The following is a 22,633-nucleotide window of genomic DNA, read 5'->3' on the forward strand; positions in this document are numbered from 1 at the left end:
ATTCCTAACCTTACTTTGTATTTTAATTGTTCTATATTCGTTTCTATTTATTTTAATCAAATCAAGTAACGTAAAAAAATGCAAAAGTAATTGTTGGATACATGTTATTATAATAATATAAATTATACAAAAATATATTTGCAAACGAAAGTTAATAATCTTATAATTAATTATATTGTTGAATTATCATTCGTAATTAACATTAAATGACAAAAAAATATAGATGTTAATTCTTTTAAAGTTAGATACATTTATTTATTTGTTTATTTGTTTATTTATTTATTTATTCATTCATCGTGTATTTATAGTATGTACAAATTAGTCTCTAACCACATAATGGACGCAACAAATGAATCTGTGTATTATGTACAAATATATATGATTACAGATACATTGAAAATGTTCACACATCAAACACAAAGGTATGCGTGTAGTTGAATTTTATATGCTGCGTCACAGTTTAATATGTATAGCTAATACATATAGCTTTCTGTCTTTTTACCTTTTTTCATATTCTTCATTTATAGAATATAACTATGTGTATGTATCATTTTTATCGTAAATTACGTACGTTCATACTATACATTTTTCATATGTATATATTTATATATGTATATAGCAAACCATTGTATCAATACCGAAATTTATAAAAATATGCATGTACCTTTAAAAATTATGCACTTCAAATCAAGCACACTAATGCTAAATTATATATGTGTATAATGCGTACATATATGTTTATATATGCCCTATATATACATATATGTACGCACGCTTAATTTAAATTTGACTTGTTCCATATATCTATGTCTTACATGCAACAAGCCAACGTTCAATCAAGTTTCATATTTTTCTTTAACATTCTCTGTTTCAATCGGCAGGGAATATAGGAGCTTTCCGACAGATTATTTTGAATCATGCAAACTCTTTCACCCGGAAATTGGAAGATATCGATAAATACAAAAGCATCAATTGATTTTTACATTACATATGAATATATGTTAAAAGGCACTGAACATACAACGAGATCGTCCGCAATGTAAATGATAATATAGAACACATAAGTTTACAGGAGCAATTAAATATAACCCAGTGATGGATAGATCAAGTGCCCATCAAAGAGTTCACAGACACACAAACTATGAGGGGAAGAAATTCCAAATGAAACTCACAAATTTTCAGATTTACTTTTCAATATTCAAATTTTCATAGCAATGTAATGGGAGTTTAATGTACTCATCGGTGTCCGAGCCCTTGTGGGCAATTGTCCATCACTGACGTAACCGATAAGAATACTTCTCATTCCTTCATCATTTGAAACGAATCCATAGTATTTCGAATCATAACACTATAAGTGTAATTACTCGATACAAACTAATCAGTTCATATTAAAATAAAATGAAAAAAATTCATCGCATTTATATCTTAATGGAGATTTTAGACGATCAATATATATTTTCAATATCTCATGGATCGATCAATTATTGTCAATATTTCAGTATTGTCAATAAATAGAGCCCTGAAACATTAACAGTATATATTGATTGTTTCAGATGTCCACATCAAATCTAAACAATTTCAATACTTTGAATCTGTAACATATCAAACAAAAGTAGACCATTTACAAAATTAATATTTGAACATAAATATTATTTGTTAATTTAGTTAAACATACCATGAGCAATATTTATAATAAAAATTAAGATATATTGTTTGCATTTTCTTTCAAAGAACGATAGCAACGTTGTAAATGGTTTTTTCTTGGACCCAAATATACAAATTCATTTTAAAACGACGAAATGTACAGTGCATATGTAATTATCTTGCTGGTAACTCGTGTCACATTTGATACGAACATTTTTGCAACTCAGTTCCTGTGCCTGATAGATAAACTTCTCTTGTCTCATGTAGTATGTATATCAGTTAAGAATATTGCATACGCATACTCGTTATTTGAAATTGTACAGAGTATATACGATTACGCAATTCTCATAACAGATAGCTTTGAACTAAATTAATCACTGTACTTAACTAGCCGTAAGCAGAACCTTTAACATTAGACACTTATTACATGAAGGTTGACGAAGAATAGTAGATATATTCCAGGAAGTAACATGTTCAAGAGATAATCGCTTGTATTTTTATAATTTGACATTTATAAGAGTTTATTTTAACAATTTTAATGAGAACGTTCCATTTAATTATATGGTAACATAATTTCTTTTCATTAGTTAATCCCTTTAAGTTGAACACAATAATTCATCTGTCATGATAAGATTTATGTTGAAACAATTAAATTTGATATGATAAGTTTCAAAATAGAAATTCACGTGTAAATGCACATGTTACAGTCTATAATAATAAGTGTAAAACTCTTGTACATGGTTTTCTCATAATAATATTATAAAAGAATAATTAAATATTTGTAATGCGCAGTTACAATTAGCATGAAATTTCCATATATAGTTTTTGAAAATTTGTTAATGTAGTTATCATAGACATTGTAGTCCAGTGCCCACTATAATAAACAAATCTTATTTACAAATTGTAGTTTTCTATTAAATGTACATAACATAACGTTCATAACATACGTTATGTTCGTAGAACGCAGAATAATAACAATAAGAATTTAGTTAGGAATGTTAAAACACCAAATTAATTGATAAATATATATATATGTGTATAACAAAATCTTTGTCGTCCTTTTTAACATCATGATAATAACGATGCATTTAATTATAGTTTATTCGATACTTGTCTGCAAAAATGGTCGGTGTAGTAGTTACAAATATTTCAGTAGCATTATTTTGTTATTTCTGTACATTTTGTGTTTTACATGAAACCGTTAAAAAAGTTACTAACAATTAAGTCATTAATACTACACTTGTGCGATAAAATAATGCAGAAACTTTTCAACAAAATTTCAACGCTTAAACAGAAAAATGTTCATCCTTGTGAAAAATGTAAATATATTCAATACAATATATATGTTTAGCTTAAAATATTTCATATATCTTAAATACATAATCGTTTAAAGTACAACTCAATACTAAAGATTATATTTTCATTTAATAATCATGAGTTTAATATTTACAAATAATTTATTTTATTGTACGCCTGGTGGTTCCTACAAACATAGAGCTTCTGAATCAAAATAAATCTTTCCACTTTCAACAAAATACGGAATAGAATATTTATTTATTTTTGTTAATGAAGTTACATTAGAATTATATAAATTTTGTCTCTTTGCTACAGACTTTTATTCAGTTAAAATAAAATTGACAAATGATTGAATATTACGCAACATGTAATAGTATCTTTCATATGACAGAAATTATACCTTTAGACAAAATAAACAAAAGTGTATTGTTTTGAATAATCATATTTTGCCTTTTTCTAGAAACATAATCTTTTAAATTATAGAAACAAAAAACTTATTACAGCGTAGTCTCGTTATATAACTCTCATTTATATGGCTTGTTAAGCAAATGTACTAACAGCCCTTCAGGGTCATATAGTGAGACTTCGCTATACATATTGTTAAGTTCTAAAAGCAATGTATGAAATATTATAACGTAAGATAATAAGGGAAGACGATAAAGTTTCGAACTATGCAGTATAATTATACATTATTATTTGTTAGGGATATCGTATTTTACAAAATAATGTTAATTTTTAAAGTTTACTTTCTAACTAGTATTAACAATGAGTAAAACTCATTTTTTTCTTTGCAACCGTCTCATAATGAGATATGCACCAAATAAGATGTTTACAAAACTTGCAATCAGAAAGTATGTAATTTACTATTCACTTGATTTCAATGTAACACTATTAGTGAGGTAATGTTTGATGTACCTGAATTATAATCAATAGATAATATGAAATGTGTATAATTTGATTTGATTCCTTGTAATGTACAAAGCCTTCATACTCAATCTTATATGCACAAACAATTTTTCTCTCTTTTGTTTTGTAGAACAGTATTTAGTCGGTTTCACGATTTTAATTAAACTTTCCTGCCTCATGTACAAAGATACTGTCAGTCTCTTATTTTAAAGATATTGGCAGTTTCTTTATGCCCTGAATAAAATTACATACAGAAATGGTTCTTTCTTCACATCTATTTAAATATATCAATTTTCGCCATATTTATTGAAATTAGTTTCTTCTAATTTGCAACACTAGGCCATATTTTATCTAAATTGCGTCTACGTCAATCTCTAACGAACGGAAAAGTGTAATTCTTCAAAAATTAATCAGATAAATAATATGAGATTTAAAGTTGTTAAAGTAAAAGCAAAACCAATAACAGTAATTAATGTTTAATTTTGAAATTTGTCACTTTACATAGTAATAAACAAACGTCATAGATCATATAATACACAAGTATTTTTTCGTAGTAGTTAAAAAATCAGACTTTCTAGGCCTGCAGCCTATGAAACGGAGTTACATTATACATTGTATTTCTGTTGGACTTTAATCTAATCACAGTTTATTCTGATGCATGAATTAACGTAAGTTTATCAGCCACGATTTTTGTGACGAGATTATTAAAAAAAGAACAAACTTCTAATATACCTTTTTCCACACATTCCAATCACAATTTTATCCCAGTAATACTACCCTTACCCTGGACCATTTGGAATCGTTTCACCATCAAATAATCATATACTCTAATTTAATAAAATTTGCCAGCACAAAAACTTTTACTATCTCAACGTTCTTTCTATTTAAAGCCTTAAGAAAGTTCTATTTAGTTTACCTCAGCATTACAAACTAAATATTTTTAGATAGTTCTTTTTATTAATCGCTGTCAATTATCATCCTCAACAATACGTGCATGATCATTGCGATCCAAGGTATTGGCGTATCTTCTCACTTTGTATTGTACAGGTATAATAATATACCAACAGTTTAGCGTTTCTTACATTAAGTTCCATACATTTAGTAAAGACAATGTATAGAGAGGAATCAACTTTCAATTTTTTTTACATATAATCCGTAGCAATAATTAAAACGAATATTCAAAGCATACACATAATTAGCTATACATAATTTATAGGGTAACGCATAAAGTAAGACAAATCACTTTAACATCGTTTACGTTCTCTAAAATTCCATTATCAAGAAATGTTAATGCTTATCCAATTTTTATGTATATATATATGCGTGTATTTTTCGTATTTATATAAATATTTTTATCAGTAAATTCACGTTAGTATACAAATACGAATGAACCAAACAGAAAAATTACGTTGAAACGTTTCTCATTTGATTATTCAATGATATTAAAAATATACATAGAATTAAAAAAGATCCAACATACAGTTGGGCGAAAAATGCTATACACATGACTTATCATTTTAGAAGCGATTTTTCTTTTTTTTATACAAATACCAACCACGAATTTTATTATTGATGTAATTGAAATTAAATACTGTTACATTATTGTCACGTTTAATGAGATATCAAAAAATGTGAATTTAAAAGAAAAATAACAGAAAATTTCTGGTCTTAAAATTCATTTCATTTTTGCAACACGCTACTACGTTAAACTTATTGAAGATTTCATTAGTAGTATTTCTCTTTAAAATAATCTTCTTAATTCAAAATAAAAAAAAAATTAAAAAAAAAAAAGGAAACGAAAATCAAATAGCAAAACTGTGCAAAATAAAAAAACAATATTAAAATATTATTTTCCAAACAAGTGAATTTACTAATAAAAAGATATTTATGTATGTATCTTAAATATACCGTACTTATTCCTTGATGTAATCAACGGCATTACACCAAATTTGAAATGTATCATCGAGATACAATTAATGTAAGTTGTGCTACAGGACTGAGGCTAAAGCAAAATGTTTTACAGCACCACGATTTAAACTGAAATAATTAATATCTTAATGCATTTACAGTTGATAACAAATTCTTTCTGTATATTCAACATCACGATTAATCATTTCAGATATATAAAAAAGAAAAAATTAAAAGGCAGTATCATAAATGTAAAGTATAATTATACGTATTGGTAATTATTTTGTAGTTCAGAAGATTGGTTTTTTCTTCGTTCAATATTCATTATTTCAATTTCTGTACGCATATTAGTAACAAATATATTATATGCGTTCTTTTGCTACAATGTATAGGTACATGTAATTATATAACATCTAAAGCCAAGCTCCTGTAATATACACAACGTTTTGAGGCACTTAAATGTGTGCTCAAAGACCATATTTTCTGACAACTCTTATTATTACTTGCCAAAGCATAATCCTAAATTGTATGTTATCTTGTGTAACAGTAATATTAAAAAGAAAAGTCAGTGCCGTAAATAGGTGCCTAAATATGTCATAACAATTATCATTTTTTTCTTTCAACTTGAGACGAACGCAAAACTAAAATCTGTTTGGTATCATTTCCAGAATATCAATAACAAGTAGTTTATTTTATTATTTCTGATTCACCTGGAATACAAATTTTTAAAGCTTCTAGCAGAGACTAGAATGTATTTGAGGCAATATGGAATGTTATATTTTCGAGATATATAAATATCCTAATTTAATGTTCCTGTATTATATTTTTCGCTTTATCATGTATGTACTATGTCTTAAAAACTATCAATAATTTCATAGTAAGTATACCAAATTTATATCTTTGTTTTACAATATAATGATTACATTCTTGTGAAATGACATTCTTCAATTTTTTAACATTCTTGATAAGTCTAATATATTCGTTAATAATAAGTTTTATCGTAGAAAATATTAATTATTAAGTAATAAAGAAAATATAACAAACCAATATCTATTCGTGTTTGGTTTAAATGAAAAGTAATATTCCTGTAAATTATAACTATACCAATATTTTATTATTGTTAATTATAAAACAATAATAAAATGTTATAATTACGATGTGACAATAAACGATAATATAATAATGCTTCAATTATATTACTAGTATAAATTTAATAGCTACATTAGATTGTAATAATTATATTTCTACTGTTAATGTTAAAGAAGATCCAGTATACACCGCTTTAGACAATAACAGTAAGATCATAAGTAATACCTTGTATGTAAAGCACTTTTTTTGTTTTTCCCTCATTTTGATTCTTCCTTTCTTTCATAAAAACTATAATTCAAACAATATAGCAAATATTTAATTTGTACATTAATTGTTTATAGTTTTACGTTATTTAGTGTAACTGTCATTAATATTCTGGAAATTATGCAAAACTTGCCTATAAATACTTGTAATGATATATATATAAAAAAATTATGAGAAACAAAACTTAATTTTTTTTTTCCTTTTAATAAATATTCTTAACATTTATCTGCTTTAAAAATTACATTCTCTTTTTCAATTGAATAAATCAGAATTCTGTTTGAGAATAAATTTCGTTGCATTCTGAACATTCATTAAGCTGTACGCGCATAGCAAGGTTTTGGCACAAAGATAAACATTTCCCAGTTACGGCCCTGTGCTATGAAAAGGGAGAGGAGAAAGGAATTAAAAGATTAATACCTTAGTTTAACATTTTTACAAGCTAACAAATATGTACCTCCAAAATCACAGAACCAAAGCAATAACAATACTCTTCTACACAATGTATTATCCTGCCAGCAAACATATTTTTTTAAATATGCAGCGAATTAGAGTTTCTTCAAACAATTCTTTATGATTCATAGTTAATTGATACCACATTCATTGTAGGCGAAGTCACTGTACAATGTAAAAAGTTTTCTTCATACCCACTATATCCAGTGCAGGATAAAAGCAGTGGTACATAATCCATATAATCCAGATGAAGAATAACAGCTAAATATTGAAATTCATTGTGGTAGTATCTGTAAAGTTGCTTAGTTCACTACATTTTTAATTCTACTCATTAGTTCAATTCTGCTTACTTATCCAAAAAAAAAGTAACATCAATAATATTTACTTACATATTGATTTACACATTTCCATCCCTTTCATCTGTTTTATGCTTTGTACAAGGTAGTTCACGACAGTGCTGTGCTACTTGGGCATAGCTCGGCTTCAGAAGATCCTAAAGTAAAAACAAAAAAAGATTTAGTTAAGCTTTCTTTTTATTTTAAATTGTCCAAAATTTTCAAAACGCTAAATGTAATGTATTAATACTGCATTGATATCTAAAGAAAGTGAATAAAATATGTGTATAGACTTGTTAAAATCAATGGCAAATATAATTTTTACAACAATACAAATTATTACTTGAAGAAGAAAGTGTACTTACTACAGGAAAAGTAGAAGTCACTCCCGCTTGTGACTGGGAATTTTGTGAGGCAGTAGAGGAATTACATTCACACCTAGATACTTGTTCAGAATCTTCCGCTGTGTGTGCATTTGAAACAGCCTCGTCCACTCCATTCACCATGTTTGAATCGTCAGTCTTTACAGATCTGTCAGCGGTGCATTTCAATAATAAAGGACTAAACCTGAACGTGCATAATTATAATAGACATATATTGAATACATATTAAATAATTACAACTGTGCACCTTAAAATACCATGCACAAATATAAGACAGCCACTATTATATACATTTCCATTCAAAATCGCTACATAGTTAAAGGGAACGGGTCTTGCAAGATTGCAACACTTATTTAACAAACCAGTATACACATCATTTATTTACTTCCACTGACAATGAATCTATAGTCATCAATTAATAATGAACCATGATTTTTATTATATTCATGTGCCAAATATTACAGCTTAACTTTGTATTAAAAATTAAGATTTTAATTGAAATGCCTTTAACAGTAACTTGAAAATAAACAATTAATAATTGTAATATGATATAATATAATATAACGTAATATTATAATTATAGTAATAGTAGTAATAATAATAATAATAGTTATAGTAATAGTAATAATAGTGGTAATAATGATGATGCTCATAATGGTAATAGCAATGATAATAATAATCATATGACAATAGTGATGATTAAGACTATAGAAATGATGATAGTGATAATGGTAATCATAATAATAAATAAAGAAATAGTATCAATATAGGTAACAATAGCAATAGTAGAAGAAGCAGCAATAGTAGTAATAGCAATAATAGTAGTGATGATAGTGGTGGTGGTAGTAGTAGTAGTAATAACAGGGTAGCAACAACAGTGATAATTAAAGTAGTAATATCACTAGTAGCAATAATAAAACTAACCTTAATCACTGATGGCAATGATATTTATAATAACTATCATGGTAACACGAGCGGAAGTGATTATGTCAGAATCAACGACGCTGACAACGGTACCAACAAGAACAAAAATTTTTATAAAAATGATATTAATGATAAGTGTACTATTAATGGTAGCAACAGTGTAAAAGGAAATGATGGTAATAACACTGGTATTAGTAGTATTAATAGTGGAAAGAGTTATGACAATGAGAATGATAATAATGGTAATGATAATAATGATGACAGTGATAAAATAATAATATTAATAATAATAAATCATATATTGAAGAACCCTGAATAATATAATAGTCCATATGTATTGTTCATTTGCCACAGTATTACAGGCAAGAATTATTTTATAAATTGTGCTACCACAAAGTACTGCATACATCCTTTGCATACATACACATTGCAACACTTTGTCATATTTAATCACCATAGAAGAATGATAAAACTTCTGACTACCTAGTATCAATTGAATACCTCGATTTTGAGCATTTTACACTTTAAAACTTGCTCTTTTATCGAGTGGAGCACCAGCTCTTATCCCAAAAAAAACCTACTCTTCAGTAAAAGAATCATACTAGCGAGGCATTCCAAACAATATTAGACAACTTTACACTCGACAGAAAAAGATAGCAATGAATAGAAATAAATGGCAAATTGGAACAACTGAGCACGCCTACAAAATTAACCACCATAGATAATAAAATAATGGTAAATTTAGGAAAGTTACACCTATTTCTTACTGCTTTACATATGAGTATAATGTAATTAAGAAAGGGAAAGTTCAATGATTAAAGCACAACCAGCAAATTTTTTTTATAAAATTTCCAAATTTGCGTATACACGTATATTAATGCTAATTGGGATAAATCAGTTGTGAAGATACTTAAAATTCAACAACTTATACCATTAAAAAGACATCCTACGAATATTAATAAGAATAGAATAGAATAGTTGTAAAATATGTTTGGTATCTTTTATTAATATACTTGTTCAGTAATTAACAAATTAAAAAATAATATATAGACTATTTGTCATTAACATAACATAAAATTACTATCTTCCAAAACTAAAAATATGTATTTTAATGTTCATTATTTTTATTTTATTTTATCAGTATAATTACTTTATTATCTTCATCGATCTTATTTATGAATTAATGAATAAGCATAAACTTTAACATTACTATAATACCATACTAAAAAGAACATAATATCTACTGAACCTAATATACTACCATGGAAAACTACTTTCCCTTTCCTTCTTATAGATGATATAAAAATATAGGTGGACTACACGAATTTCACTAATATACATCCACCATACAGAGCATAGCACGCATATAATGCAGCCAACACTATCAAACACAGCTTAGCAATCTTTTCAGGCTTCATACGACTGCCTGCACATAAATCATTCTGATGTATTTGTGTGTATGTGCGCGCGTGTCATATGCATGTATATATTTGTATGTATTTATACATATGTACATAGTATATGCAATATATGATAAGAAGCAATTAGAGAGTTTTAACAACAGTATATAATAAGCAATACTTTTTCAAATCTGCTTTTATAATAAAAATATAGAATATACTTCCTACTACACACATGCACATACACAGAAAATGTATGTACATGTACAGACATATATACATATATGTATTGTATTCATGTACTACATATATATGCAAATACATATATACATGTATTCATGCTGAATGTACACGTATACGTATGTACTTATGTACTTGTGCACGATTGTTTGTAGTGTGTGTCTGTGTGTGTTTGTACGCGCGCGTGTCATGTACGCATGTACATTTGAATAAATGATGTATGTATGTATATATGTATGTGTGTATGTATGTATGTATAAGAAGAAAGCACACTCACTTATCAGGAGATGACGGGGGAGTGAGGGTGATGGTGCTGAGAGCGATGTCTGTGGAGTCATTGTTGCTAACAGAAGCATTAGAGCTGACATTTGTAGATGCAACGGGAGTAGCTGATGTACTGCCAGAACCAGTTGGAGCCTCTAACGAACCAGCATGACCACCAGCACTTGATCCTGGACTCGCAGACCTACTGCTGTTACTTGTTGGTTGTTGATGATATTGTTGCGATGTTCCTGCAGATTCTTTATCTTTAACGCTTTTCAATTTTGCGGTACCTTTAACTACGTCTGAAAGCCTATTCTGCGATTGCGTACAATCGGTACCAACAGTCTCTACCGAAGCATTATGGGATTTTGCAATATCTGCATCTAGGCCAGGAAGAGGAGGGAAAGCAGAAGCTTCCAAATCGAATTGTGCCCCTCGGTTACATTGTGTGTTATTATTACTGGCCGGGGTAGACTCTCTGATTGATGGTAAAGGGCTATTGTTAGCCTTTGACAATGACTCTTGATCTTTGATCCTACGGTGCATACGATGACGCGGAAATTGAACTCCAGAATCCAGAGTTTGAGCGTCATTTTCCTGGGATCCTTTAGAGTGGCTGCTATTGTACTGGGCCTCTCCAGGTGCTACGGTTGTATGTGAGGAATGGAACTTTGTGCCGGTTTGATAGGAAGAAGAAGTTGGCTTCACCGTAGGTAAGCTCGAAGTAAAAGTCGGAACTGTTGCTCCTAAAGATATTGGTGCTCCGCTTATAGGCGGATGAGAGGTACGCCCCATCGGTACCATGTTGCCTCCGCTATCCATCAATCCTGGTCTTTCGGGTCCATTTCTTTGTTTATTTCTATATTAAATGCATACATATGTACATACACAAATCAATCACTAATAATATTAACAAGTAACATAATAATATTAATAAATAATACAGCTGAAGCTGTTCAAAGTTAAACTAATATCTTAATTTTCTATTAAAAAGATATATAAATCTTTATTAAATAATATGGTGCAAAATTAAATATGCAATTTCAGTGACAAAAATATTTAATACAGCTCTACATTATTGAAAATAATTATATAATATTAATTACATACCTGTGACGTGGATTGTATCTCGTATTGTGTGGTTTAAACGTGTTGTGTGGTGTAATACCGTTCATTGTGAAAACACTTGACATATCAAAATAAGCAGGACTTGCAGGTCCCCAAGGCATCATTCCAGCAGGATAAAATGGCTGATGCTACAAAGATATTTGAAACTAATAAACTGATGTACATAAATTTATGAATTTCAATATCCAAAAATCTAGTCAGTTACACTTTTTACGAATATAAGAAAAAAATGTACTTACAAATACATGAACCTGATTGGCATATGGCGGCATAGTAGTTTGTGGCATAGTAGTACCATTTGTATAAAGGAACCGTTGCTGTCCAGCTGTATAACTATTTGGATCATAGACAGGCGGAGGCGGTGGTGTTCTATAACCATTTTTAATACCACTTACACCAGCAACTGCTGGTATTGGTAGCCTATTCATTGGTTTAGCTTTAATTCTTGCCATTATTGGCTTTCCCTAAATTATAAATAATGAAATACTAATGTTAAATGTTATCAAATATAATTATTTTGAACCTCAATGTATAATTGATATGAATATATTAACCTAAATACTACAAGACATAACTTTATAAACATTTAATGCACTCTATAATATATGCATGATTTTGTACGAATCACGTACATAATATATATTTTTATATATACTCGAACTTTGAATACTTTTTAAGTTAATATATGATTCTAAATAAAAAAATTTATATTAAGAGGAAAACATTACCTGAAATTCCCGAACTTCTTCACGTAAAAACCTATAGGCCTTTTGAGCATCTTCGTCAGATTCAAATGTTACATACCAAGAACTATTATGGGCAAATTCACATGAAATAAACCTTGGACATCCTTCTCCAGAGAATAAATTCTATAATAAGAAATTCCATTCTATTAATGTAAAATGAATAAAAAAAAAAGTGATTATTGTTATTAAAATATTTGATTGATATTGTGTGTTCTTGTACTGTTAGTATCATGTATTTCTTCACCTTTACATCTTCTAGTGGCGTATTATCTGGTATTTCACGAAGAATCACAATGCATCGTTTATGATTAGGTCTTACTTTTTGCCCTTCTTCATCAACTTGCACATTCGGAGATTCTCTCAAAACCTCCGTTATAAGTTTTATATCCTTCGTTAATTTTTTGACTTGATTAAAATTTGCTACTGTCCATATTGGTACATATTGATCATTATCCATTTGTGATAATAAATATGTATCGTTAGCTAAATTTTCTCTAAAATATAAGAAAATAAGGTGTAATAAAATGCAAGTTACTTCAGTAAAATAAAAGTATAATAAATTATACCAACATAAACTGCATAATTTATATATAGTTTGGAGATTTCAATGTATATCTGCAGTCTAATTATATTAATATTACCTGGAGAAATAATATTCAAGTTGCGAAGAGAGCATCTGTTTAAGTTGTTCCAAAGGTATACCAGGAGTTGATAAATCAGCCATTGGTGCAGGTTGATTTGGCACATCACCTAAAGCAGCAACATCCACTGGACCATAACCTGCAGCACCTCCTATACCTATAGCATGCTGCGGCGAAGGCTCTAGACTACCAACGCTCGCCTCCAAAATCAATTCATTTCCACTTGGAACGCCGTTCATGATGTTATATTCCAAATTGGATGCAGTATTTCCAATTGCACCCCCAACAGAACCCAATGGTTCAGGGGTGGCTGGATACACCGCCCCTGGTGGGAGCTTCCCAATGTCCCCATTCATGTACACGTACCCTATAAAGAATACAAAGTGTAATTAACAACAACCCTTTATATTATAATACCCTACAAACACAGCTAATATCCGATACATATTATACTTACATGTTAAAACATGTAACGTATAACTTTAGAAGTTTAATACATTTACAAAATTTAAAAATAGAATAACAATAAAATTACTTATACCTTGTTAAATAATTGACTACAAGATAATTAATCTATATCAGAAATATTTTATTATATTTCCTAATAACTTCATTCTGTAATTTATATTGTATTAAGACATAATGAATAATCGAATAAAGTAAGAATTTTAAAAAATGATCTCTTGATTAGTCTACGAGTTAATTGACCACATTGTTTTTCATGATATTAACTAAGACTGCATTGTACTATTTTACAATTATATAAATTAGTTATAACAATACATAAAGCTCATAAATTTATCACCTTTATGTTGAAACCTCAGACAATCAATATATATTATAGTGGAATCTCGATCCATCGTTTCTGAAGGAACTGACTGAACTGAATGATAATCTGGAAAAACCATAGATATGGGAACATAAGATTTAGGATTGGATTACTAGTGACTAGATGAATAAATGATACATACAGGAAAATGATTATTTTGGAAACGATCGATTGAGGTTTCACTATGTCAATGTCTGAATAGTTATTAACAATACTGAAACATTGACAATATTGTATTGACAATATGTACTGATCACCTGACATCTCTATTAAATGAAATATAAACTATTCAACTTAAAAATGTGAATATTAAACTCTTAATGTTATGAGATCTTCCTAGAATTGTATTTTGTAGAAATATGATTAACAATATGTACTATGCAAAATATCAGTCTGATGTAATACATTTGCAGTATCTATATATATACTCATACACGCATACATAGAGAACATGAACGTACACGCACCAGTTCTGCATGTGTATGTATCGCACGTATGATGCGCGCGCGCGTGTCATGTTCAATAACACATAGCCGTATGCACGATGTGTATATGTATGCGTACGTGTATATGCGCGCGCGCTCGCGGACGTATATGTGCGTGCTCAATGCATATATGTACGCGTATTTAAATTATATAAATTTATTTACACGAAAATCTTCGTGAACCACGAAAGAGTATAATACAAAAATAGAGTTGCAGCTTTTTTTCTATCCTCTTGAAATAGCTGTTTCAAGTAACACTGATCGAAACACGTAAAAACGGTGTAGAATTTAAAATGATAATGTAAAAACGAGATATTTCACTGATACCGCTTGAAATTAAACTGAATGTTGATCGTACAAACCGTGCCACATGCTAAGATTTGCTCTCGTTCAGTATCAATGTGTAATCGTCAAGCATTCACACTTAAACGTCACATTGTATCCTTCTGATATAGTTCTTTGAGAAAGGTTACGGCATGAAAAGTAAAAATTTTGAAAAGGCAAGATATGCAATATGTTGGATGCGATTAGCCAAATATAGAGCGAGACGTTGGCCGGGCCAACACGTTCACGCACGCAGATTTGGTGACAACCACTTGGACAGTACACTTATGCGTATCGAATATCGTTACCGAAATCACCATTCATCCCGAAACAATCCCGGATTCCATGTGCCTTTATCAATAGGTGTTCTCCGCAGCTTCGTTTACTGTCTCGTTCTTCGGGTGTAAGTACCGTGAGCGCACACGGTTGTGCGCAAAAAACTCAACCTTATTCCTCGTTCTCAAGCTATGAATAGTTAGCCATAAGCATCTGCCCTCAATCCTCTACATCATTTGGATCAATGTGAGTCGCGCCGTTGTAGAATTGTATAAAATTCTTACCAAGAAGATGAATCAACTCAACACAATTTCTCAAGGAAACTACAAAATGGCCGACACAGAAAGGCACATGCCGTAGCTCGATGCATTGTGGGTCGTAAGTATGTAGCCCGACTATAGTGGTATCTGGCGGTTAAATTACCACGACTTGTGCCCGGTAAGTTTAAATTTTTTTTAAAACGTTCGTTCCGGTGATTCTTGGTGTGACAGCTTTTGGGAATTTCACATTTCGTAACTTCGGGACTTTGGAATTTCGATACTTTGAGATTTTTAAACCTTGGACTGAAATTTTACAACTTTGGCTTTGGAATTTCAAAACAGCTGTCGCCACAGTTTGTAGGGCCCACACTAAAAATCGATATTATTGAAAATGACTATAGTAAATCATACGTCCCATTATACATCGCCACGTGTTTGCAATTCAAGAATTTCTAGATTCCTAAATTTCTTATTTAAAAAATATTTAAAAAATTGGAAATTTAGGCAAATGACCGCCCCTCCCTGTTCCCTCAAAATGCGGAACTGAAGATAAATGTTTCATTTGCGAGATAATGACGGTAATATGTTGGGACTTTGGAATTTTGAACCTTAATTCGTTTCATCAAAATTCAATCCGGTTATATACCAAAGTTATATTTATGCATATGAACATTAATATCTAAAGATACAGATATAAGTATGTAAATCAGTATTTTGGCAACAAAAGCAACAAATATACTATGTTCGCAGAAATGAAAATGTATTTACTATTAAAAAATACCTATTACTCACATATACGAATACAAAACAAATGAAAAACAATAAAAAATGGTAATACGTTAATTGCTTTAAGAACTAATAATGTACTTAAATACTTAACTATACCATTATTTCAAAAATTACTTCTACTTATATGCAAGTTCTCATATACAGAACAAAGATATTTTATTAACAGATATTCTTTTCTTCATAACATCAACTTAAACAGTACACTGTATCTTTTTGTTTAGTAAATATTATTATATAAAAAGGTAGTAGAAAAAATAAGTCACAATAGTGGTGAATTACCATTTATTTAGAACAGCCACATTTTATCGAAAACAATTGATCTGTTATCAATACTGTTTTAAAAAGGAAAAAATTGGCAATTCTCCCTCAAAATAAATCCATTACAATAAAACATGATTCTTTCAATAAATAATACAATCAATGTGGAATCAAAGGCACAAAACTTGGAAATGACAATGTAAAAACCAGGCTCATTCACCTTACTATATAAACAAAACAAAGCATTCAGCATTACACACAAATAAATCAATCTGGAGTCTAAATAAATTCTTTTCAATGTTTCTCTGAACACGTCTATAGCGCCGAGATACATGCTACCTAATCCGAAAAAGAAGAGCCATCCGTTACTATTTGTATCTATTCCTTGTATACGTATTTTCTCAAATTACTAATTAATTATCACTACTACTTTAAAATGTGATGAGTTTAGTGAATTATCTATCATAAGGCTGCAAAATATTGCTTCCTACAACCTTACAAATGTCTGATTAGAATATTGTGCCTATATCGTTACTGTTATATATTTTTTATTGAAATATATATGTGTATATAATAGGATATCTCACGATGTATCAACAAGTATTAGTGACTGATACAGATAATTTAAGATGATAAGGTGTTGATGAAGGTGGAGTGTTCTTAGATAGTGGCATGGGTGTTTGCTGGTTAAAAACCATGGACTTTCAATTGGTCAGGTTTGGCCAGACCTGACTTTGTTAGCCACTGGCATATATTTTCTCGCTGGTCCCCCTGCAGCTGCAACACCTCCCCGTACTCTGGGTGCTCGATTACTGTCCCATTGCAGGCGAACTCCTAGAAATACAAATTTCCTGTTATAACTTAACTTACTTATATTTATTATTCCTTCACTGATTATGGATACTTAAACAAAGAAATAATATAGTCACATTGATAGTTCCAATTTCGAAGTTCAGTATTTTTGTATAATCTTTTATTAATAAGTAGAAGAATAAAAAAAGAAAATGATAAAAAGAGATCAAAAAGTAGTATTTACAAATATATATATTATGTCTGTAAATTATGTAAACATGTAAATAGGACATAATAATTTTTAATATATACACCCTCACAAAATAAGAGCCATAATTTTCAATAAAAAAAATTTGTGCAGATCTTTTCTGTAAAATTTTTGTACTTTAAATATATATTTAATGTCTACTTGTATTTATGTAAACATGCAGTAATTATAATTAATATATTGTTCAAAATCTACTACAATAAAATGTAAAAAATCATCTATGTATGTCAAATCATCTCATGTATGTCAAATTACACGCGCGCGCGTGCGCACATGTCACATACACAGATGAAACTCTAAAATTTCTTCAAAAAGTATTAAATTTGTAAAATACTTTTATAAATACAATTATCTACAAAATTATATATTTAAATTGAAAACATTGCGAAATTTTGTGTGTATACACTTAAGTATGACACACACAGTATTTCACTCCTATGTGAAGAACACAAAAATGTTAATAAAAGATAAATTGATTAATTATATTTATTTAGAAAATGTATGTTGTGTATAGTAATTGCAATTTGTTTTTAAAGTCATTCATATTTTATGCTAGGTAGTTGTTTGCATCAGTTCTATTTTTAGCATAGTATCTGACACTGACAAAATATTCAACACACAAAATTCGTATAACAATTACAACTTTGTTACCTTTTTACATGCTCTCACTATTTTCTTCAAGTCATATTCAGATGAAAGCCCTTGCACTGTTGTTAAGGTCTTACGACCATTTCGTTGTTGGATCCTTATATGCACAAGACCGTCTTGGACATCATCATCTGAACCCTTGATTGCATCTGCAAAGGGGTCTAAAAAAAAGAACACAAAATAATTCACATGATATCCGAATTCGTTCGATTTTACATTTGCACAGTAGATTTTCTCTTAAAACGTATGACTCATCTATAACGAGAAAAAGAATACGATTTAAAACGTTAATTGCGTACTATGATGCAAGCGAAAGACGCCATCGCCATTTTGGTAAAACTATCTTCGAGAATATGATCAACTGCAAAATAGAAAATATAATACTCACCGAATGTGTTGAGATTCTGGATGGACATACGACAAACAAAATATATCCCTGGAAGATATAGAATTGCAAAGTGCAAATGCAGCTGAGAAAATTCACGGATGACGTAGGATAACAGAAGCACCACGCAAGAATACTGGTAAATCCAAAAAACCTTATGCAGAGGCTGAACTTAACCGGAAGTAAAAGTTGCATTTGTCATGAACAGTGGGTGGGGTTACGCATGCGCACTGTCGGTTTCATAAGCTGCATTTACATGAAACAAATGTTGCATCGTTTAATTGGTTATCTGTTTGTTATTATTAATATTGTAAATGTAAATTGTATTAACAGCTTATATAAATAAAAAGAATCCCCTCCTCTTTACATACATTTTCGACATGAAATGAATATCATACCTAAGTTCACGAGAAAATACAATAACTATAGAACAATTCAAACAAATTAATAGTTCTCGAAGTTCATCTATATTTATTTTTACTTTCGTGATCATATACGTGGCGGTGAAAATAAACGAATAATGAAAACCTAATGATGGAGTAAATGTACATATGTGCATACAAAATAATATAAATATTATATTTCATTCTTTTAATATGTCATATAATATATGTATACCAACAAAAATGTATTCGGCCTAATGAACGAAATATTCTGCTATCGATAAGAATTAGAAATCATGAAATTTTTAGCCACTGAGTATATACTTTTAATATCAAGTTTATCACAAAAGCGCATGTGCTTTTCCATAGACTACATTGTATATTGAATAGAACAGAGATAACATGCGCAGAATGAATGAGAGTTTGTCATGTTAGACATGTTAGGTTTTATTATATATGTGTAATTCGCATCTGTTAAATACATACATTACGTACACAAGCATAAAACTACGATTAACATATAGCGCGCTATAGCGGTAGATTTTAGAAACATTCATGTTTAGTCTTTTAGTTGTTACAGACTTGATGGTTTTAATGTATGGTATGAAATGAAATAACCAATGAAATGGTCGTTTCTTCAGACTCAATTATACTGCATTTAATTTAGTTGTATATAATACATTTATTATTTTATATTGTATTATAATTTAAAATAAGTATTAAGTAATTAATATATATTATAATTCATTGCTTCTGTTCTACTGTTATCCATGAAAAGTTAAAATAAATTTTTATAAAGAAACTGACAAATACATCATGTTGGATTTTTAAAGAAGAATTAAAGATTGGACTTAATTAATTTTAAATTTATCTACATCAAACTATGGCCAGCCCACGAACTCGAAGAGTTTTGAATGAACTTAAACCTAAAGATGAAAATAATGTAATGTATTTATTTAACTTTTTTTGTTAATACTGTTCCATATGTTAATGTCATTGCATATCATTGTTTTACAGAAATGTTTTGAATGTGGTACTCATAATCCACAGTGGGTTTCTGTTACCTACGGTATATGGATTTGTCTTGAATGTTCTGGGAAACACAGAGGACTTGGTGTTCATTTATCATTTGTTCGATCTATTTCCATGGATAAATGGAAAGACTTAGAATTAGAAAAAATGAAAGTTGGTGGAAATAGAAATGCTCGTGAATTCTTTGAATCTCAACCAGATTGGGATGATAATATGTCAATAACACAAAAGTATAATACTAAAGCAGCAGCATTATATAGAGATAAGGTATGTATAGTTCTTTAAAACTGTTTTAATAAATATTATAATAAATAAAAAATAAGTATATACTAATTTTTGTAAACACTTAAACTTATTTTGTGTGAATTATAAGATTGCAACATTAGCGCGTGGAGAAAATTGGAGTCCTACTACTTCCATGGCTAAAGATTTTCAACCTTCGATGTATTGGGAGAATCAACAAGAAAATTCATCATATCAGGGCGATGCGTCTAATTCTTATCAAAATTTTGTTGCAAATAGTTATAAATCTCAAACAGAAGCCTTCTTTGCCAGAAAACAGACTGAAAATGCTAATCGCCCTGAGTAAATATTCATTTTTATATACATTTAATGCTTTTCAAATTGGAATTAACATAATATTTATGAATGCAAAGAATGTGTTGAATTGATAATATGTGAGTTCATTTATATTTCTACAGTAATATTCCACCTAGTCAAGGTGGTAAATACGGAGGATTTGGTTATCAAATGGAGGCTCCACCTAGAAGTTCATCGCAAGAATTTTTTGACACTGCAGTTTCTTCTTTAGCAAGTGTAAGATAATTAATTATGAATAATTAAGAAGTAATTAAATAAGTTTCATAACTTATACATTTTTAGGGATGGTCAATATTTTCTTCATCTGCATCAAAAATAGCAAGTAAAGCTACAGAAAATGCTATGAAAATTGGAGAATTTGCTTCACAAAAGGTATAAGGAATATGAAAATTATGACTTTGTTAATATGAAAGTAGAAACATTAATTTGTTTTGTATTTAATATATTTTGCTTATATATTTAGGAAAAGTTGCGTTTTTAGTTATATTTTTATTTTTTGCTTCGTTTTATTTTGTTTTTACTAGGTTCGTGATGGTACTTTGTTGGAAGAAGTTGGAGCTCAAGTTAATAGTTTAGCTGCAAAGGTAGATAGTTAAATATTATAAATGTGTTTGTTTTAATATGTATTAAACACTTTGATTTTTAATTAATACTGTATTGTACAATGAAATTGATGTGAATCATTTTCCTTTTTTAAATTTTAAATGCTAAACTTCTACTCATGTTTTTTAATAATTGATAAATAGTTTGTTCTCGTTCATGTTTTAATATAGGTCGGAGATTTAGGAAGAAGAGGATGGGGTGATATTGGGGGAAAAAATTCACTTGAACAAAACCAATATAATTCGACAGAAAATTATCAAAATTCTACTGTTTACCAAAATTATGATGCAGTTCAACCTCATTCCACTGAAAAGACATCTTTAATGAAAACGTCACAGTCAAAGTAAGTTAATTAAATGCTAAAAATTAATATTTATATTTTTCTTTATTAAATTAGAAAAAATACTTCTAAAGAATTTATTCATGAATACATAGTTTTATTAACTGAAAAATTTATAATTGTACAATCATGGGTATATTTTATTTTACATAGTTAGAAATATTATTTTTTTTTTAGTAAGCATGAAATAGTGAACTAATTTTAATATAAAATATAAACTTATTACATTTTAGAACAAATGTATCAACTGCAAATTCTTCAAATTATGAATGGGATTGGGGTAATGATACAAAGCAAAATGTAAATGAAACTACGGACTCTAAATCAGTTGCAAAAAAATCAAGGAATAAAGTTAAAGAAGAAGATCTAATTAATTTTGGCACTGATAATAATCCATCCAGTTGGGATTCAAAATTGGAAGATGATGCATGGGAAATACTAAAAAATTAATTGTTATTTCTGAATTAGCAAATTTATATTAAAATTCAAGATCTACAAAAGTCTTTTTCATCATATAGATTTTGAATTTGTATGAATTACTGTAACAAGGATTATTGAAATGAATTTATTTTTATTTGAATTCTACCTGTCCATTAAAGACAAATATACATATGTATGAAAAAGTAAATATTCATTTATAAGCATGTGTGCACATCTGTATGAATTTGTTATACGCTTTTAAAGAGCGTAAATAAACGAATATGTTGTAAATTAATGTATTCTTGAGTTTTGGTTTCAAGTGA

General features: G+C 29.1%; 3 protein-coding genes and 1 long non-coding RNA gene across 20 annotated transcripts; 2 read left to right on the plus strand and 2 right to left on the minus strand.

The window, feature by feature from the left end:
• The first annotated feature begins 230 nt into the window (after positions 1–230).
• LOC105662925 (uncharacterized) lies at positions 231–5,642 on the plus strand. Its single transcript, XR_013040533.1, has 2 exons — positions 231–422; positions 882–5,642. It is a non-coding gene; the product is annotated as an uncharacterized LOC105662925 (long non-coding RNA).
• On the minus strand, positions 4,307–15,935 carry Larp4B (La-related protein 4B). Of its 15 annotated transcripts, none has more exons than XR_001096428.2 (12): positions 15,565–15,906; positions 14,424–14,513; positions 13,619–13,985; positions 13,222–13,471; positions 12,960–13,100; positions 12,471–12,695; positions 12,214–12,359; positions 11,117–11,962; positions 8,258–8,459; positions 7,947–8,050; positions 7,562–7,847; positions 4,307–7,483 (listed from the first exon to the last, which is right to left on the minus strand). XR_001096428.2 is itself a non-coding variant. In XM_076539900.1 (12 exons), exons 2-11 carry the CDS (start codon positions 15,578–15,580, stop codon positions 7,955–7,957), a joined length of 2,379 nt encoding a protein of 792 aa, XP_076396015.1. In that variant the 5' UTR covers positions 15,581–15,721; positions 15,817–15,920; the 3' UTR covers positions 4,307–7,847; positions 7,947–7,954. The 15 variants fall into 15 exon arrangements, 12 of the variants coding, with proteins under 12 accessions (XP_076396015.1, XP_076396017.1, XP_012144243.1 ...); XM_076539900.1 differs by having other exon boundaries at positions 4,307–7,847; positions 15,565–15,721; positions 15,817–15,920; XM_076539902.1 differs by having other exon boundaries at positions 4,307–7,847; positions 15,574–15,906.
• Positions 15,936–16,846: 911 nt separating this feature from the next.
• Positions 16,847–19,111, minus strand: eIF1 (eukaryotic translation initiation factor eIF1). Its single transcript, XM_012288866.2, has 3 exons — positions 18,936–19,111; positions 18,551–18,708; positions 16,847–17,673 (listed from the first exon to the last, which is right to left on the minus strand). The coding sequence occupies exons 1-3, from the start codon at positions 18,961–18,963 to the stop codon at positions 17,527–17,529; spliced, it is 333 nt and encodes a 110-aa protein (XP_012144256.1). The 5' UTR covers positions 18,964–19,111; the 3' UTR covers positions 16,847–17,526.
• A 774-nt stretch (positions 19,112–19,885) lies between these two features.
• Positions 19,886–22,454, plus strand: ArfGAP1 (ADP-ribosylation factor GTPase-activating protein 1). Of its 3 annotated transcripts, XM_012288882.2 has the most exons (8): positions 19,888–20,258; positions 20,333–20,614; positions 20,721–20,932; positions 21,049–21,163; positions 21,230–21,319; positions 21,472–21,531; positions 21,721–21,893; positions 22,124–22,454. In XM_012288882.2, the coding sequence occupies exons 1-8, from the start codon at positions 20,199–20,201 to the stop codon at positions 22,338–22,340; spliced, it is 1,209 nt and encodes a 402-aa protein (XP_012144272.1). In that variant the 5' UTR covers positions 19,888–20,198; the 3' UTR covers positions 22,341–22,454. The 3 variants fall into 3 exon arrangements, with proteins under 3 accessions (XP_076396020.1, XP_076396021.1, XP_012144272.1); XM_076539905.1 differs by lacking the exon at positions 21,472–21,531 and having other exon boundaries at positions 19,886–20,258; XM_076539906.1 differs by lacking the exon at positions 21,230–21,319 and having other exon boundaries at positions 19,886–20,258.
• Positions 22,455–22,633: the final 179 nt, after the last annotated feature.

The sequence above is a fragment of the Megachile rotundata genome, chromosome 14 (assembly GCF_050947335.1).
Source record: "Megachile rotundata isolate GNS110a chromosome 14, iyMegRotu1, whole genome shotgun sequence".
NCBI lineage: Eukaryota > Metazoa > Arthropoda > Insecta > Hymenoptera > Megachilidae > Megachile > Megachile rotundata.

Excerpts from the sequence above, each read along its gene's own strand:
- Larp4B (XM_076539900.1), bottom strand. Across the intron at positions 13,472-13,618 it reads CTTGAATATTATTTCTCCAG|AGAAAATTTAGCTAACGATA; the intron begins GTAATATTAATA and ends CTTATATTTTAG. Across the intron at positions 12,360-12,470 it reads CCAATCAGGTTCATGTATTT|CATCAGCCATTTTATCCTGC; the intron begins GTAAGTACATTT and ends ATATCTTTGTAG.
- eIF1 (XM_012288866.2), bottom strand. The coding sequence starts at position 18,963 with ATGTCCATCCAGAATCTCAACACATTCG. Across the intron at positions 18,709-18,935 it reads CCAGAATCTCAACACATTCG|ACCCCTTTGCAGATGCAATC; the intron begins GTGAGTATTATA and ends TCTTTTTTTTAG. Across the intron at positions 17,674-18,550 it reads TAGTGAGAGCATGTAAAAAG|GAGTTCGCCTGCAATGGGAC; the intron begins GTAACAAAGTTG and ends TTGTATTTCTAG.
- ArfGAP1 (XM_012288882.2), top strand. The coding sequence starts at position 20,199 with ATGGCCAGCCCACGAACTCGAAGAGTTTTGAATGAACTTAAACCTAAA. Across the intron at positions 21,320-21,471 it reads GAGAATTTGCTTCACAAAAG|GTTCGTGATGGTACTTTGTT; the intron begins GTATAAGGAATA and ends TGTTTTTACTAG. Across the intron at positions 21,532-21,720 it reads TTAATAGTTTAGCTGCAAAG|GTCGGAGATTTAGGAAGAAG; the intron begins GTAGATAGTTAA and ends GTTTTAATATAG.